General features: G+C 48.3%; 7 protein-coding genes across 7 annotated transcripts; 4 read left to right on the top strand and 3 right to left on the bottom strand.

The window, feature by feature from the left end:
* Positions 1-91: 91 nt before the first annotated feature.
* FOIG_15383 (uncharacterized protein) lies at positions 92-1834 on the bottom strand (the record flags this gene model as incomplete). The annotated part of the gene is made up of 1 exon (XM_031216740.1): positions 92-1834. The coding sequence occupies one exon, from the start codon at positions 1832-1834 to the stop codon at positions 92-94; it is 1743 nt and encodes a 580-aa protein (XP_031053573.1).
* A 989-nt stretch (positions 1835-2823) lies between these two features.
* FOIG_15382 (uncharacterized protein) lies at positions 2824-6123 on the top strand (the record flags this gene model as incomplete). Its single annotated transcript, XM_031216739.1, has 1 exon — positions 2824-6123. The coding sequence occupies one exon, from the start codon at positions 2824-2826 to the stop codon at positions 6121-6123; it is 3300 nt and encodes a 1099-aa protein (XP_031053572.1).
* Positions 6124-6372: 249 nt separating this feature from the next.
* Positions 6373-7281, bottom strand: FOIG_15381 (uncharacterized protein; the record flags this gene model as incomplete). The annotated part of the gene is made up of 2 exons (XM_031216738.1): positions 6951-7281; positions 6373-6892 (listed from the first exon to the last, which is right to left on the bottom strand). Exons 1-2 carry the CDS (start codon positions 7190-7192, stop codon positions 6373-6375), a joined length of 762 nt encoding a protein of 253 aa, XP_031053571.1. The 5' UTR covers positions 7193-7281.
* Positions 7282-9735: 2454 nt separating this feature from the next.
* On the top strand, positions 9736-11169 carry FOIG_15380 (uncharacterized protein; the record flags this gene model as incomplete). Its single annotated transcript, XM_031216737.1, has 2 exons — positions 9736-10872; positions 10920-11169. 2 exons carry the CDS (start codon positions 9736-9738, stop codon positions 11022-11024), a joined length of 1242 nt encoding a protein of 413 aa, XP_031053570.1. The 3' UTR covers positions 11025-11169.
* Positions 11170-11498: 329 nt separating this feature from the next.
* Positions 11499-13514, top strand: FOIG_15379 (uncharacterized protein). Its single transcript, XM_031216736.1, has 3 exons — positions 11499-11914; positions 11964-11993; positions 12041-13514. The coding sequence occupies exons 1-3, from the start codon at positions 11630-11632 to the stop codon at positions 13427-13429; spliced, it is 1704 nt and encodes a 567-aa protein (XP_031053569.1). The 5' UTR covers positions 11499-11629; the 3' UTR covers positions 13430-13514.
* On the bottom strand, positions 13371-14730 carry FOIG_15378 (uncharacterized protein). The gene is made up of 2 exons (XM_031216735.1): positions 14414-14730; positions 13371-14363 (listed from the first exon to the last, which is right to left on the bottom strand). Exons 1-2 carry the CDS (start codon positions 14708-14710, stop codon positions 13473-13475), a joined length of 1188 nt encoding a protein of 395 aa, XP_031053568.1. The 5' UTR covers positions 14711-14730; the 3' UTR covers positions 13371-13472.
* An 883-nt stretch (positions 14731-15613) lies between these two features.
* Positions 15614-17112, top strand: FOIG_15377 (uncharacterized protein). Its single transcript, XM_031216734.1, has 2 exons — positions 15614-16363; positions 16412-17112. The coding sequence occupies exons 1-2, from the start codon at positions 15635-15637 to the stop codon at positions 17012-17014; spliced, it is 1332 nt and encodes a 443-aa protein (XP_031053567.1). The 5' UTR covers positions 15614-15634; the 3' UTR covers positions 17015-17112.
* Positions 17113-17516: the final 404 nt, after the last annotated feature.

Raw genomic sequence — 17516 nt, 5'->3', positions numbered from 1 at the left:
TGAGAAGCTGGTAGGTCGCATTTGAATAATTATGTCTTGGCAGGCAGGCAGGCAGGCAGGCAAGGGAGAATATCGTCGCTATAGGCAATGTTTACTCCCTCCCCCCCTCCTCTCCCCCACCTAGATGCTTCATTACACCGTTCTCTGTATTCTGTGTTTCCCCCTCCAATTTATTGCGTTCCTCCTCACCCTTTTCCTGTTCACTCTTCCATCTCGTCTCATCGTCCATCGCCTTCTTATGGGCCGTCTCCTGCGTAGACACGTGCTTCTGCGCCTCATCCTCACTGACTTCGGCAATGTTGTAAGCTGCCCTCGCTTGCCTCTCTTGCTCTTCAAGCTCCGTAGTGTTTTGCTTACTTGCAGTTGCTTCCCGGACTTGATCAACGAGATTTTGCCATGCAGTGTGCGTATCTTGACTTGTTTGCTGCTTTCTTCGAAGGTCCAGCCTTGCCATGTTCAATTCAGCTTCAGCTGTTGCGATGTTTCCAGTGCTGGTCTGAAGCTTTGATCCGAGGCCTTCGAGCTGATGGTTTATGAGTGCAAGCTTGAGATACTTATCCGCCACGGCGTCAAAGGCAGCCTCAGGTGATCCGCTTGCCTTGGTAGCGCCTTTGTATGCTTTCATGGCTCTATGGTCTATGGCTTCCAGAAAGATCGCTGACGTCTTCTCACGATCTTCTGGGGCCATCAGGTTATGCTCGTCCATGTAAGAAGTTACGTACTTGCTTAGGTCAGAGCAGTTACCAGCAACAACGACTTCGTTGGACCATCCTCTTAAGGCATCTGCAGCTGCCTTCTTACATTCTTGTGATAAAGCTGTCGTGGCGGCATTGAAATCGGCCGTTCTATTTGCAGGCTTGTCATAGAACTCCTGGACAATGTTCTTGACACTCTGCCTCATTCGGTTATGCAACTCCATCCGCTCAGCCGGAGTGGCTTCTGAGATGCTGTCCTTTGCAGCGATATCAGCTCCCTTGCGCGCAATATCATTGATCACTCCTAGGCGCTCCTGGTAGACAGCCTTCTCCTTCTCTGAAGCTTCGTGGCTTTCCGTTTTGTGCTTGTAGCGGTTGAGGCATAACATCACTGCGCCAGCGAACGACAGTCCTGCCCATGTATAGGGCTGTTGAAGGAAGGCCATGAATTCAGATAATGAATTGCCGATCTTTGGCTTCAGTGTTGGGCATTGGGCTGAGATTGGAGTATTGGTTTGCTTTCCTCCCGAGTCAACCACGCAGCGAAAGCCATCCATCTCGCGAAAGGTCGAGCCAAGTTTAGTGTCAACCGTTGAAGAGAATGTGACTATATACCACTCAGAGTCGGGCTTCACTTCCCACTGAACCCAGTTCTTGTTCTGGTCGTCTATGAGGACCTCGGGCTTCAGTGGTGGCTGAGATGTGCCTAGGTCTAGAGTTCCGGCAGTATTAACGATTACTTCGTTGGTAGAATCTGGGAAGCCATCTGATGTGACGTTGTATGAGCCCGTAAAGGCGAGGAAGATATAAGCACTGGCACCAGTCGTATCTGGCGTGGTAATAGGTGGGCTAGTTGGAATTGGGCTGGATGACTTGGCTGGAGTGCTGTTTGGCGCCACTGAAGCCGCGGGTACCGGAGAGAGGTTGTCAGTGTTGGTGATGCGATTAATCTGAGACCCGGTGAGAGAGTCATAGCCAAATTCTTTCATAACTGTGTCGATTTCCGCATCTCGAGTAGAAGCATCTGTGGACAAAAGAGCATTGGAGTAAGCTAATGAAAAGGGACTCTGAGGAGCAGCCCAATAAGCAGCCTGGAACTTGGCCAGCAGTTCATTTTTAAAAGTAGAAGAGGTTGCCATCTTGGGTATGCAGTTTAGTTTGAAAACACGAAAAGGGATGAGGATATTTTCTGATCAATCCTTTTGCAATTATTACCTTCTTATGGTTATAGGCTCTGCCCTCGGCAAATTCCTTGATATTGGCCGATGCTAATGGAAGCATGTAGCGGTGAATCAAAGGGGCTTGAATTCTGTTTCGCACTTCAAAGTCTAAGGTGAGACCTTGTGAAGCCACTAACTGCAGTCACGTAGCGGATCATAAGCAGGCGTTGTAAATAGCTCTCTGCACAACTCTGAAAAAGGAGATTGTACGTAGTCCAGAAGGCAATAGCCCAAGCCCTGACGCAGGCGGGGTCGAGATCGTCTGGAGCCAGCAGGGTTCCTGGCCGACCATTCAAGGTCTAGAACGACGGCGATCAATTGATTGCGGCGCTCAGTATCTTAGCCAGGCGGGCGTCTTCAAAGTTATTCATTGGTTTTAATACGAGATGGCGTCTTCCCTTGGCGATTTCACTTTTATACTGGCTTATCACCTTTGCTGATCTGATTATCAGATCGCCGGGCTAGGCCAAGACAAGGAAGATGTTCAAAGTCTACCGCGCCGAAGCAAGGAAGTAAGTCAGCCGTGGACAAATAACAAGCCTTCTACAAGCATTGCATAGATCATCTCACCAATCATATATCCCCGCGATCCTCCAGGTAAATTAGCGTCAGCCCGATTTCGATTTAAGCAAGCAAAATGAAGAAACCGAATGAGTCGGTCCGGACCAACTCTGCATCAATGCCGCTAAGAACGAAAGTTTAGCCCAATTTGCCGCCACTGGTAGGTAGATGTCTCAATTCCCTGCATGTGACAAACTCAACGATGCTGGAGAGCCCACGGTAGTATGTGAGGCTTGGGGACGATTAAAAGGAGCATAAATCTTGAATCACTTCAAGCTCAATTCTGAACTCTTCATCGCTTTATACCTGAACTCATACTGATAATCTGCGTGCTTCATATTCTCACAATGGCTGATCCTCTCACCACCAACCTTCAACCAAATGATGGCTCAATTCGTTGCCAAATTGGAAGCACCTTCCTGATCCTTTCAGCTGGCACGTTCAAGATGGGAGATTCATTACTAGTCGGCACAGAGGGCTCAGAAACACCTTCCACGATTCTGATTTACGCCGATACAATTGAGATGACAGCCGAAATTTGTAATGCAAATGGCTGTAATGTCGGCATCTTCTGCCGTTCGTTCAACTTTGAGCCATTTCCGCAAGGTGTTATCAGGACTATTGGACGCGATGGTGCACCAGTCACGGCGCCAAATGCGCCTTTGACGGCGGAGAACAACGGTCAAAACGCGGGCAGTATTAATGCTTACATCGAAGAATATGACGCCACAAAATTCATGACCACAGACTCCGGACAGACTGGTCTTTTCCTCGTAGCCTTTGGTGGGCAAGGGGGTAATGCAGCTGACTATGGCCCTGGTGGCAGTTCCGTCGGCGGAAATGGGGGCAATGGGGGCCAAGTCCAGTTCCTCTATGTTTCGACTGAAAGCGCTTTACTGGGGAAGTTGAGCATGGTATACAAAGATGCATCGACCCCATTCCGTACTCGAGCACAGCAACTGGCGAAAATGGTACCCAAGAACTTGGAGCCCAAGGGCAAGACTAGCACAGTTGCAACGGAAGCGACAAAGTTCGAGAGCAATTGCCGGTTGCTGGATAATCTCATATCCAGTCTGGGCTATATTGAGCGCATATTTCACAGGGAAATGCCCAAAGAGACAAAATCTCTCTTAGAGTCAGTTATCGCAGCATCGAAGAAGACTCTTACACACCCGGAGGAACCCAGATTTGACTTGGCAACCTACTCGGCCTCCTTGAGCGCCTTGCAAAGTGCAGCCAAAAATGTTTCCAGAAGCAAAGTGCAAGATGTTTCATTTGGTGACCTCAAGAACGCTCTCTTATCCTTCAAGACCGCCCTCAGCCAAATTGGTTCGGATGGTGCCAAAACACAACCAGCATCACCGTTCGCGCTGGCCATCGAGGCCCTAGAGACTTTACTGAAAAGTAATGTGAGCAGTCTCATTGAACAATTCAATGTTTGGTATTCCAGTGATGGAGGCGATGGAGGAAATTCGGGTGCCTCCGGACAAGGTGGTAATGGCACTATGCCTGTCATTCAAGCCATTAGCCCAGACGCCCCAGATCTCTCAAGCCCTGTGGCATATGTCCACCCAGACCAGTGCCAGATGCTGCTCGACATGGCAAATCGCAAATATCTTGCCGCGAGTTGCCGGACAGCAAGCAAAAACCCCGGTCGGTTTGACGAGGCTCGCCAGCTATACGAAAGGATATTCGATCGCCTCTCTTTTGTACCTCTCTTACAGGATGATCTCGACAGCCAAGACCCTCAACCTTTGACCAAAGCCTATGCACAAATGCAGGCTGCCCATCTCTGCTTAGACCCCATTTCAGACCTGGCTCAGATACGTTTACAAGCAGGTTTGTATCTTTGTGCTATCTCCCATGGAAAGGACATGTTTGGTCATGGCGGAGACAAAGATGAGGGTGCTCGTTGGGTTCCACGGTTGACATATACCCAGTACTCATCAGCAATTGTCTCCTCAATCCCGAAATTGAATGAACTCGCCACCAGTATCGCTGCCCAGGAGGGTCAGCAACAGGACATTGAATACAACAAGAAGCTAGCAATCACCAGCGTCCAAGCTCAGATCAACATTCTACAACAGCAGATCCAACTTGCCACCAGTCCTACTGGGCCGTTGAAGTCAGCAGGATCCCAAATCCAACAGTACACTCCACCACTAAAGGCAATGAGGCTTAGTATCCAAAATCAGGTGACTACCCTTACGGATGAAATTAATAGCTCTTGGAACTTCAATCCAACTGATATAATCAACGGAATTACGCAACTCCTATCGAATCCAGATCCTTTTGCGATAGGTATGGGAATTTTCTCGGGCCTTTATAACTCGTTCACCAGCGTTCAAGCCGACGATGGTGGTGATGTCAACAAGCTGTACGTCGTGAAGCAATTTGCCTCTGCTGGCGATGACCTTGGAAAGTTGAACGAAGCTGTGAATATGACAGCCAGCGGGACACTCTCAGTCGACGATCCTGGCGCGGCCAAGCTTCTTGCTGATGAGAAGACACTCAACGACTTGATTGACAAATTCGCGAGTGCCCTTGACCCTAACAAGGTGAAGGACATTCACAGCACTCTTCATCAGTTCGCGTCTCTTGCTAAACGTCGCAACGCTGCTGTGCTCAAGTATAACACAACAGCGATAATGCTCGTCAAGGCGCTGCAGAGTCTGAAGTACTTGACCCACAAGATTGGCGTTCTCTCCAGCCAGAATATTATGTCAGATACTCACCGCGGGTCACTTCTTTTGCTCCAGTTCAAAACGTTCAATGACATGTGTGCGACAGCGTATGAGCTTATGTATGAGGCTGCGGGCAGTATGCAGTTTTGGAAGCTTGACTCAAATGCTCAAGTTGACCCGCCGTTGCCAAGTGGTGGCTTTGACAGCGGCAATACTGTCGAGCGGATTCAATCTTACGTCGAAGGACTAAGCAACAGCTTCAGCTCTTGGCTATCTTATTATTCTGAGAACCCAGGTCTAATCTTCCCTAACCCAAGTAGCCCTCCGGGCCAGACAGCCGGTGGTATAACATGGTTCCTCAGTCAAGACCAGGTCTCTGAGCTCCAGAATCACAAGGTCCAAGATCTCTCAAGCAGCACAGATGAGCAGGAATATCAAGTCATGTTCGCTCTGCCCGCACCAACACCTCTGTCAACTGATGCATCTGACAGTTCCGACTACAACCCATTCACAGGATATGCCAACGTTCGACTTGACCAAGTCCTGGTGTGGCTTTTCGGCGCAACCGTCAAGCCCGATCAAGACACCCAACAGTGTCGGCTGTCTTTGGAAATCTCCCACCTCGGCGACGATTCGATTGTGAAGGATGATGGAAGAACAACGCTGAAGTTCATGCATAGCGCGACGCACCTCAAATTTGTCTATGACCCTACGAATGTGACTTCATGGGCGGCTGCACAGAAGACAAGCCCAATTGTTGTGCAGAATCTGGATAGTGGCGGTGAAGGTGCTGGTCGTGATAGTGCAAGAACGGAGCGACAGCTATCTGTTGCACCGATTGGACCATTTGCTACATGGATGTTGACAGTAAGGGAAAGAGAGAATAATGGACTGGACTTGAGTAAACTGACTGGCGTTTGTCTCGAGTTCTGGGGCTCTGCACACACAGTCGATGTATCTTAGCACGACATCGAGATCAGTGCATACCGAGCATAGTGTTACTATTGTGACAATACATTACTGTACACAATAGATGTCCGAGTCCAAGTTTTATTACTAACACTAATCCCAATGTTGAAATATGGATTACCTATTTGAAAGGTTGAAATATAAGGAAACCTAATTGACATGGAATATACTGCGTACAACGAGCCCAACAAGAAGAGGAAGAAGAGAAAGAAAATAAGAAGAGCTCATTTACCTTTGTTCAATTCAGGACCAGGCCTTGTTGAGGTTGTTGCCAAAGTTTGCGTCAATGAAAGGGACATTGGCGCTGCCCCAAGGCTTGTCAGGATTACCAGATGGGCCAGTGATCAGACCCTGTCGGGCAGCGGGAGTCATGGCAGCCCAGTCGTAGATCCAATAAGTACGTCCAGGGCTAGTCTTGAACTGCAGTTCATGGTTCTTGCCAAAGCTGGTGAAGTACTCAGCCATGACATTATTGCCACTTCGCTGAGGGTTTTTGGTCTTCTTGTAGTCACCGTGGCCAGAGGCGGCAGCGGCGTAGAGGGTAGCCCCGGGGGACTGGTAGTTATCTATGAAGACAACAACATTTTCCCAGTCGTGGCGATGACCACTGACAAGGTTGCCATCAGCAGGCTGGTCCTTGGGCCAGTACCAAGCGTACATAATGGCTAGCTTGCCGTTATGCATGGCGGCACGAGCATATGTCTGACCCTTACTGGTATCCTTGCAGCCACCGGTCTTACTACCGCTGTCCTGGAGCCCACCACTATTTACGAGGTTAGCTATAAGACATATGTAATGTGAACGATGATTCGATTACATACCTAACGTTGCCGCTCGTGTCAACGGCAGTGTATGGCTGACAGCCGTCGGCAATGTGGAGAAGAGGCTGCCACCTGTCGATGGCTGCACCGATTGCACCTCCTTCGATTGTCTTTTTAACCGGGTTGAGGGAATCGTGGTTAACTACGCCGCGGGCGTGAAGGTTGTTGAGGGCCTCGGAAGGAGCAGCCATTCCGGTGGCAGCAAGGGCAACGAGGGCGTTGAAAATTGTCTGAGGATGCATTTTGAGTAGAAGTGAAAGCTATGATGAGTTCAAGTTGGCTTTAATGTTTGATGTGAAAATGAGGTGATATAATGTATGAAGATGAGTGTGCCCAGGATCAAGATTTCAACGGTAAAGACAAGACAGGCTGTTTTATAGTCATTTTCGATACCAAGAACCCTCTCACCGCACGCCAAGGCCTCATCGTCTTGCAAGGTCTATACGGAGTCAGGTCTCCATACCTCTGTGAGCATATGCTCGATAACATCCTCGTATAGTAGAGTCAGACAGGGAACTTCAAAGAAGGTTTGCATACTAAAACTAACCCTGATGAGCATATAGACTGATTAATGGGGCTACCTTGATAGAACACGAGACTTGACTGATCTTCGATCGTTGCATAATTTAAAAAGTTCCTCGAAGGTTAATAAGAACACCAGTGTTTTGCTTCCTGGTGCAGGCCTAAACTGGCCAGAGCGCCGTTGTCAGCGAGTCAGTGCCCAGTCAGTTCTACGGCAAAACTTGAGCTTTGACAATGCGGGATGTGAGATTTATAAGCCAGCTTGGCAGCCGCCTGATTACGTTGTTGAACCGGTGTTGAAGGGAATCGGCAAGGCAACTAAACTTCACGATTGTGAGGCTCATTTAAGCCCATGTATAGATTGGGATCTGCTGCTTGGCTTCTCGTATCGTTATCCACCGTTCAACTCGACGCTGGAATTAACCATCAAAACGCCGAGGACCCATATTTCAATTCCAAATCCCGTCAAACAACGCTCGCGCCAGTCCTCAGGTTCTGGACTCCGGGCATTATCAAGAACCCGGAGGTGCGTTAGGCCAGGCCACGTGCTGGCGTCCACAGTGAATAGGTTGACAGATACCGTTTGCGTAATCTTATCCTAGTTTAGAGTTTGATTCTAGTCAAACGCTGCGTCAGCGGAACGGTGAAGTGGAGAAAACTGACTTAGAAACAGGAGCTAGCAGGGAAGAATGATCCAATCTAGATACAAAAGTGCTTGCTGCTCGGCAGTGATACGATGTTTGGGTTACAACAGTGTGGCTAGCTTCGTCTGGAAGGCAAGAGAGCTAGAATTACCAGAGAATCCGCTAGAATAAAGTATACTAAAGACAAGGTTAACGTCTAGCAGTGTGTGATTAAAAATAAATTTCACAAATTTCATCTAGCATCTAGTAAAACTATGCCATAATAACAGAAAGGGATAACACTTCTTGTTTAAACCAACCCAGTTTGGTATATCGTCAATATACGTAGTGCTCTAGTTGATCCGTATCTATCCCTGGGATGCGCTATGTCGGCTTTTGCCGATCGGCTGTCTCAAGCACACCCTGTCTATGAATCTTTCTAGTTAGTGCGCAAAGAGTTGGCCCACAGTCATGAACCGAAACCGAAAGATGAGTAAAGTTGCTTTAAGCCTATACGGGGGCTCGGTCTGTGTCTAAGTTGTCGCTTTCCTTTTCTCTCATGGGCAGAGGGGAAACACATGGATTATGAGAGTGGACAGCTATACATTTCTAGCCAATGGTAGTAAAATTTTAAAGTTCTGTGACTGCACGGGCCTTGAACCTATAGCCATCACTGACTTATGCTTTCTGAGGCCCCTGGCTAAGAATTCCACAGTCATTATGAGGTCCTGAGTGCATGGCTCACCAGCATGGAACAAGGCATCAATAAAAACGCAGGTCAACTAGGAGCCTAATAATCCATAAGACCTGCATAATTCATAGTAATTTAGTCTCTAGAGGCCAACAACACATACTGGAACATAGAGAGACCCAAGCAGCAAACACCGAAAGACAGAGACACAATGCATGCTATAATTTTGTTAAAATGCAATTCGTCGCTGCATGCGTTAATCTTGGTGAGAAAGAGTAGTGTCCAAGCTGAATAGCTGGCCGCTTTTAGTTGTCAGCTACAAACTGTAGACATCTTGATCCGCGGTGAGTGGCCTAGCCACTAAGCAGACTGAGATTCAAACATGATCAGTTAGGCACTTAGTCCGCGCCCTTTGCAACTTACGAACAATGCCAACATGAGGTTGCTAGAACAATCGCCGGAAAATGCAAGGATTACTTAAACTCCCTCGCATTATAGCGAATCAACGCTCAATTAGTCTGCCGAGGCATAAGTCCAGTCCTGTAGCTTTTCCGCTTCTGCTTTTCCGATCCGGCTGCTCGCAAAATAGTAATGCTTAGGACTGGAAAATATTTATCCACCATAAAGATCGCATTGTTCTGCAGATCTGATCATTTTCAATTAAGCTTAATCCTTCCCCGCTTTATCTAAATCATCATCAAGATCCCAGCGCGGCAACAATGTTTTGCTATCCTTGAAGTTTAACTGGAGGTAAATTAGTTTATATGACTGTACGAGCATGTTATAATTCGGAAAAGCCAGGTTCTTGGAATTGCTGTCTGGCTAAGGTCTATATGTAACTGATGTATTCATCATAATAACAAGTATTTAAGGCACGTACCATCGTGTTGGATGTTGATGTATTATACAAGGCTCACCTTTTATTTCTTTTCATGCTCTATCAGCAACCATGCGGGCCTCCCTCCTCGCTGTTGGCTCTATAGCCTGTACTGCATTCGCCGCTGGCACAACTCTTCCTCATGGATGGTTCACTTTCCAGCCCGGCGAGAAGCTCAAACATACCCAATTTCACGGCCGTCCACGGTATCTCACTTGGATGGCCGACTCTCAGATGCAGCACGGAGTTGAGCCCACCCTTGCTTACACCGTCTCTGCATACTACTCCGGAGTCCTCCGAGCCTATGAGCGAACCGGTGATGAGAAGTATTTTGACTATGTCAAGCGTGGCGCGGATATCCTTTTGTACCCCGAATACGATGGTACTGTTCTCATGTATAACAAGAGCAACTCTATCGATGATATTCGGATCGGTCATACATTCTTGGATATGTATAATTTAACAGGAGACGGCATTTACAAGAAGGCGGCGACGCATATGCGGAAGCAGATTGATCGCACAGGCCGCACGCCCGATGGAGGATTCTACCACCGATTCCCGTCGTATATCGACCAGATGTGGCTCGATGGCTTTTACATGCTGGACGTCTTCTACGCTCGCTGGACCCACGAGTTTGAACCCAGTAACAGCACTGCGTGGGACGACATCGCCTTGCAGTTTGACCTCATCGATGCAGGAACGCGGTCAAACAACCATACCAATGGTCTGCCTCTCCATGGATTCGATTACAGCAAGACCCAGGTCTGGGCCGATGCTGAAACTGGAGCTGCGCCCCATGTCTGGAGTCGCGGTGTAGGCTGGTACATCATGGCGCTTGCGGACACTCTCGATTACTTTCCCGAAAGGCACAAAGGTCGCAAGCGCCTGTTGAAGTATCTCGGAACCCTGGCTGATGCGCTCGTGGCATCTCAAGACAAGGCTACCAAGGGCTGGTGGCTTGTTATGGATCCTGGTCTGGAAGGCAAGTCTGGCAACTACATTGAAAGCTCAGGTACAGCCATGTTTGTCACCGGTCTTTTCAAAGCTGTTCGCATGGGTTATGTCAAGGGTGACAAATATCTCAAAGCGGCCTTGGATGGCTATAATCTAATGACTACTACCTTTGCCCAGCCTCGCCCACATGATGGCTCTTTAGCCTGGGAGTGGACTGTCCAGACAGGTAGCTTGAGCTCCAACGGCACTTTTGAGGTATGATTCTTGTTACCACTAGTTTTGCATAAACTAACCTGTTGTAGTACTACGCCAGCATGCCTCTATTTGAGAACGATCTCAAAGGAGTAGCCCCATTCTTATTTTCAAGCTATGAGTATGAGCTATACCGCACTAAGGCTTCGGGCTAGATAGATGTAAATCTAGGCAGAAATCTTAGGAGGAAATTGAAATGTTGATGCGTTTTTCAGTAACGAGTTACCGAGACCTGGATAAATGTTTATCATTCTATTCATCCTTAAGTTGCAGTGGCTCTCGTATGGGGCAGGGATCGGCTTTGGTGGAGGTTGGTGTATGGGGAAACTTGGGGTGATGTATCGCGAGGACAGTTCCCCATCGCATAGCCTTCGATAACTTACAACTTCTAAATAGCTTAACAGAAGAGTATCTGTGAGTAGCAGTCGCAAGTTTTCATTGGGACTATTTCCTGTTCAATATTTACACAACGTTTACATACCATTTGTCCTCAACAGGCGTGGGAAACAAATTTCATGGATTGGAGATTCCGGCTCCTAATGACCCGAGCAAAGTGGGCCAAAACACTAAACCCCGCATAACTTTGAAGTCAATCACTCCAGGATCGAGTTAATTAACAAGGACCGTATCAATTGGTGGGAAAATATCTCATGCCCAAGTAGTTGAATATGATCGACATGGCCGAGGTACTGTTAAGAAGACATCGTAGGCCAGTCGTGAACCAACACCAAAAGTCAAGTTCATCTTAGCCGTGTTCAACATGAAGCCTTTTCTCTTGGCCAGTATTGCACTGTTTCAGTGGATTCCCGGGTCACTAGGAGTCCCAGGTCACAAGTCACACGACGCAACGCCTTTTGCTACTGTCAAAAATGGCACCTATCAAGGAATTCACTCAAACGAGTATAATCAGGACTTTTTCTTAGGCATTCCTTTTGCTGAGCCTCCCGTTGGCGACCTGCGATTCCGAAACCCTCGATCGTACGACAAGTCTTGGAAAGGAACCCGTGATGCGAACAAGTACTCTCCTGCTTGTGTGGCCTATGGAGTGAGTTAATTCTATCATGAATTATGAGCGATTTCACTGACGGTCTTAGCCATCACAGCTGGGTTACAATACGAGTGAAGTACGTATAACAAGAACTATGATAGTACTCGGACTAATACCAAACAGGATTGTTTGTATCTTAACGTTGTACGACCCTCAGGGTACTCCAACAAGAAACTGCCGGTGGCTGTATGGATTCACGGAGGAGGTTACTTCCAAGGCAGTGGCGTAGACCTCCGCTACAACCTCACCTTTATTGTCGAACAATCCGTCAAACTCGGCCATCCCATCATCGCAGTCAGCATGAACTATCGGCTTGGCGCATTTGGCTTTCTCAACTCAGCCGAAGCTTTCGAGACTGGCGACTCAAACATGGGCTTTCGCGACCAGAGGTTATCTTTGCATTGGATCCATGAGAACATTGCAGCCTTTGGAGGTGACCCGTCTAAGGTGACCATCTGGGGCCAAAGCGCTGGTGCTGCGTCTGTTGGTGCTCAGATTCTGGCCTATAACGGTCGTGATGACAAGCTGTTCCGCTCAGCTATCCTGCAGAGCGGCGCACCCATCTCCCTTGCCTCTCAATCTGACCTATCGGAGGATTTGTACAAGCTACTTCTCAAGAGCACCAGCTGTAGCTCGCTCGAATGTCTGCGGTCTCTTCCATTCGTTGATCTCAATAAAGCACTCAATAGTACCGCCCTTTCCGGGTGGAATCCAAAGATAGATGGAGACTTCGTGGCCCGACACTCTTCCCAGCAGTTGCAAGATGGCGCTTTCGTTAAGGTTCCAATCATTGTCGGGGCGACCACCGACGAAGGCACAAGCTTCTCAAAGTTGGGAATCAACACAACTGCGCAGTTCATCACAGCCATAGAGAACTCTTCTCCACCTATCAACATCTCTTTTGCTCGCACAATTGCTAAAGCATATCCCGAACGAAGCCAGGACCAGGTCCTTCACAATCTTGCGTCTGACTGGGTACCCCCTCCAAATTATGGTAAACAGTTCCGAAGAGCGGCGACTTACTACGGGGATGTCAATATGGTAGCACCGAGAAGACTGACTGCCGAGGTTTGGGCAGGCAAGGGGCTGCCTGTTTACTCATATCGATTTGACGCGATTCCAGCATGGGCTACCTATGTCCAGGGAGCAACCCACTTCGTCGATGTGGCATTCTCCATGATAAACCTCAACGGCACAGGCTACGCACCAATACGCACACCGCCTTTTCTGGGTTTACCAGAGTCATACAGGGATCTAGCAAGGCTCATGTCTGGCGATTTTGCCAAGTTTGTGGCAACTGGAGATCCGAACGGTTGGAAGGGTCGAGAAGATGCCATGATAAGTCTAGGCAAGCCAATTCCTGCTTGGCCAATTTACAAGACGACGGGTCATGGCTTTCCGCAGAATTTTGTATACCAAGGAAACGTTAGTAGCACGGTCGAAAAGGATATTTGGAGGAAGAAGTCAATCGCGCTTCTCAATTCGGTTAATCTGGATGTTTATGATCGGTAGTTAGATTATAAAAGTCAGTCCGTTATTAAACGGACAAGGTGCATTATTTGCCAATTCCGTTGTATACCAATAGGTTGGGAACCCCCTTAACGTCTGTGATTTTATCCTTGATCGCCAGCGCCTGAAGTCGAGACCAAATCTGAGCCGGTGTGCGCGAGCCTTCGAGTGCGAAAAGATAGGCAATAACGCCTGCAACGTGAGGAGAAGCCTCTGACGTGCCGCTTGCAATGTAGGTTGCCGAAGCCGACGTGGGCCAAGCTGATGTGATTTGTTCACCTGGAGCAAAGATATCACAAGCTGGCCCCCAGTTGGACCAAGCCCATCGCTGATAGTCTTTGTTGCTGGCTGCGACGGTGATAACGTTAGGTTGGTTCCCGGGGCTGCTTTTCGAAGCGTCTTCGTTGGAATTCCCCGCGGCTGCGACGACGGGAATTCCGGCGTCAATAGCTTTCTGTACCGCCTCATTGAAGATGACCGAGTTGGCTCCTGATAAGCTCATGTTGATGACGGCCTTGCCAGCGCGGTTCTTGGACACAACATCGTTGACCGTCCAGCTAAGACCAGCCAGAACACCGCTGGACGAACCGCCATCATCGCCCAGAACTTGCACATCCACAACGGTCGCCTTTTTGGCAACTCCGTATGTGGCACCGTTGACGATGGCGGCGACAAGCGTACCGTGCTGCTTCTTGCTGGAAACACCTGACGTATCTGCACCGAAAACAGCGCGGCCTTGAAATTCCTCATGCTCGAGGTAGATGCCACTGTCTAGAACATAGACGAATGTTCCTGCACCGGCTGTCGAGTCATAGGTGTAGGAGGCCTTCGAAGATGGAGGGTTGGCATTGGAAATTGCCGAGAGACCCCAGGGAGGACTTTGCTGTGTGACTGGCGAGGCAATAGTAAAGGTCAGTTCACGTTCTACATGCAAGACCTGTTTCCGAGTCAATTCCGCGGATTCATCCAAGGTATTCACCTGCTTACACTGGAATTGGCCTTGATGATCTCGATGGTATCCTCATCAAACAAGCCCGAGTAGCCTTGGAAACCAGGGAAGCTAAACGTCTTGTCAATCCCACCAGACTCGACGCCGCGGCGGGCGAGGGCTTGTCCGTGCACACCCGACACCCATCGAGCGTGCAAATCAAGATCGACGTTGGCAGTTGGCTTAAGCGCGACGATGAATTTGCCGGCCACGAGACCCTCCTTGCTAACCCTGTCTGAAGGAAGAGCAAGGGCGATGGTGGCAAGACCAAGTAGGAACAACGTTTTATACGACATGTCGACAATTTCAGGAGGATTACATAGCACGATAGAAATGATGGCGGCAGTCCATCCTTTTTATATCAAGAATTGACCATTGATCGGCGTCTTCACTACTTCAACGGAGACAGGCTATCACTCCTAGCTGCCATCATCGTCTATATGTCCGCTCTAACCCTGGTGTGCATCACCGTTGCAATCACTGCCAAGGCCGGAGTCCACCTTTTTACCTTCCATTTTAACACTAGTAGACCTGTAGCTACAGCATTCGGCGCGGAGTCCTTCGGCATTACCAGCCAATTCGTGCTTTAAATACAACATTGTATCATTCCCAATACGCGCTTCCCGGCAAACCATGCTTTTCGTCACACGAGATGAGTTTCTTGACAATACGAAAGACAGATCCAGTTTCATTATGGATACCTCTTGTTGGTGCCTGAAAATACATTTAATAATTTTATTTTTGAGCTGATACATCTGACAGCTGATGCTTGCATCGAGCCTCTTACCTCGTGAACAGTTGTTGTTATTGGTGAAGCAACAAACTAGGCAAGCTTGTTTTAATCGGCTTTGGTCCGAAACGTCTTCCAAGAGCGTACATGATGTGCTGGGCTGAACTCTTAATAATTATTATCCTATCTGACTTTAACTGCAATAACTAAGACTAATTTAATTAGCCTAGATTCTGAGTAGTAGGATACAAGTCATAAAAGGCGGCCTTCAATAATGCATGCTGGGAAACGTAGGAGCCCCGCAGGGGGTTGTGATAGCCAGTAGTTCTGTTCTTAATTAGTCTTGAAGATTTAATTGGAAGTTTGTGCCGGAACTAAGATTTGCCGGATCACCAGATAGGATAAGATAAGATAAGATAAAGCAAGACAAGACAATTTTCCACCCCGCTCACGCCACGCAGGTCACCCTCGTCGGCGGTCAGGTTTCAACATGGCCAGCCCAAGGGCATCGCATGGCCCCTCTACATCTGAAAAAACGGCTATTCCTGAGCCTTATAATCGCAGTTCTCGGGCAGTCTGTAAACAACTGCGTCAGATTCACAAGGCATGTGGCCAGTGGCCTTGGGAGTTTCTTCCTGGCCGGATACCAGAGGCGTTAGATAAACACATGTTGGCACCGCTTGTTATGGCTGTTGAATTTGCGTGTGATGACGAACATAATGTCACTCTATCGGAACTGACTGAATGGCTAATGGGTCAGAAGGGAGACTGGGTTTTGACATCAACGCATTCATCAAATGCCCTGGACTGGGTTATATATACTCATGACAAGAGAGCGAACAGGAGGAGATCAACCAATAATGGGACTGATAGCGGAAGACCGTCTTCTCGAGCTAGGAAGAGGCAACACTCAAACGACGAGGTGATACTTCCGCGACCTCCACGCTCAGACCCGCAGTCGCGCCAGAAGAAGCGCTGGGCCGAAACCAGATCGCCGACAGCTGACGATGTCGCCGAGGTTAAGGCCCAATCTGAGCCCGGCCCTGAGCCTGAGCCTGACTTCGAGCCTGAGCCTGAACCTGAACCTGAGCTCGAGTTGGACCATGATATGGAGATGGATGTGGATGACAGCAACCCCAACGGCGATGATGGTGAGAACACAAACGCAAACATAAACACGAACACGAACCTTGGCGTAACTAATAAACAAACACTTGAAGTGAGTTATCTGCTTCCGTTCCTTTAAGAACAACTAACCATAATCCAGGAAGCAATCGCAGCTTCAGCTCGTCGTCTTGAAGTAGCTCGCGACAATCTCAAAGAGTATGAAGACGAGCTAGAAACCGAAAGAGAAGCCTTGAAAACGATAAACGCCTCACTGTCAGAGGCATCGGAGGCTCACGAAGCTGCAATACAGAAATGGAGAGATGCCGTCTTGCAAGCAGACACAAAACAGAACGAACTCCAACAGTTTCAAAACCTCGCCCAGTCTTTCTCACGCGATACACAAGCTGCCTTGGAGCAGCACAGCCAAAGCCTGCGGCATCTGAGCGACCAAGCAATCGAAGAAGAGAAACATGCTGAAGACGAGCTCCGAACGCGACGACGTGCATTCTGCATCCTTGAAGATAGGAAAGATACAAAAGAGGGCACCATCAAGAAGATCTCAGCACGGATCAGGCGATACCAAGACGACATTGACGCGGAGGAGGTGAAACATCAAAGGTTGCTTGCGGAGCATTACCTGGAACTTTTGAGCAATGATATTATACAAGGCATTTCCATTGCCGATATATCATATGCGAAGATTCTTGAAATTAAGCTAGAGCGTGACCAGAGAATTTGGTATGAACAAAGACAGATGAATTAACAAGATAGCGATTTCTTTTTGTAATGCATTATTACTATATGGAGGTAAATAGACTGTTATTTTTAATTCAAGGCTTTATTTAACTAAAGGAAGTGGACTACGCAGGGAGTGTCGATCCTCTATATAATGGATATGTCCTCATAAAACGAGGCATGCTTTGATGGGAAACCTGGGAGGCCAGCCCAAGCTTGAATGCGGAAAGCGGTGTTTTTGATGTCATCCGAACCCCCCTGTCTGCGCCAATGCAGCTAGTATTCATATCATGAATCAGGTGCTTGGATGCTGCATGTGTTTGTCAACAAGACCTTGAGAAATATCTATAATGCTTATCTTTCGCCAAAAGCCGATGCCTGACTCTCCATGGGAACGGAAGTCTACCAGTTGCGACTTGCATTTTGTCATGACCACACGGCGAATTGTACCTCAGTTAAACAAACTTTACAAGTGACGTCGGTCGCCCAGGTCTTTGCAAAGTCTAAGCCGAGCTCGCTTCCGTTACTAT

The sequence above is a fragment of the Fusarium odoratissimum genome, assembly GCF_000260195.1.
Source record: "Fusarium odoratissimum NRRL 54006 unplaced genomic scaffold supercont1.51, whole genome shotgun sequence".
In the NCBI taxonomy this organism is placed as follows: Eukaryota; Fungi; Ascomycota; class Sordariomycetes; order Hypocreales; family Nectriaceae; genus Fusarium; species Fusarium odoratissimum.
This window is presented reverse-complemented; position numbering and strand designations above follow the sequence as displayed.

Bases quoted from the DNA above. Each gene is read 5' to 3' on its own strand.
- FOIG_15379 (XM_031216736.1), top strand. From the start codon at position 11,630: ATGAAGCCTTTTCTCTTGGCCAGTATTGCACTGTTTCAGTGGATTCCC. The intron at 11,915-11,963 runs GTGAGTTAATTC...TGACGGTCTTAG, and splicing joins CTGCTTGTGTGGCCTATGGA to CCATCACAGCTGGGTTACAA. The intron at 11,994-12,040 runs GTACGTATAACA...AATACCAAACAG, and splicing joins TGGGTTACAATACGAGTGAA to GATTGTTTGTATCTTAACGT.
- FOIG_15377 (XM_031216734.1), top strand. From the start codon at position 15,635: ATGGCCAGCCCAAGGGCATCGCATGGCCCCTCTACATCTGAAAAAACG. The intron at 16,364-16,411 runs GTGAGTTATCTG...ACCATAATCCAG, and splicing joins CTAATAAACAAACACTTGAA to GAAGCAATCGCAGCTTCAGC.
- FOIG_15378 (XM_031216735.1), bottom strand. From the start codon at position 14,710: ATGTCGTATAAAACGTTGTTCCTACTTGGTCTTGCCACCATCGCCCTT. The intron at 14,364-14,413 runs GTAAGCAGGTGA...ACTCGGAAACAG, and splicing joins TCATCAAGGCCAATTCCAGT to GTCTTGCATGTAGAACGTGA.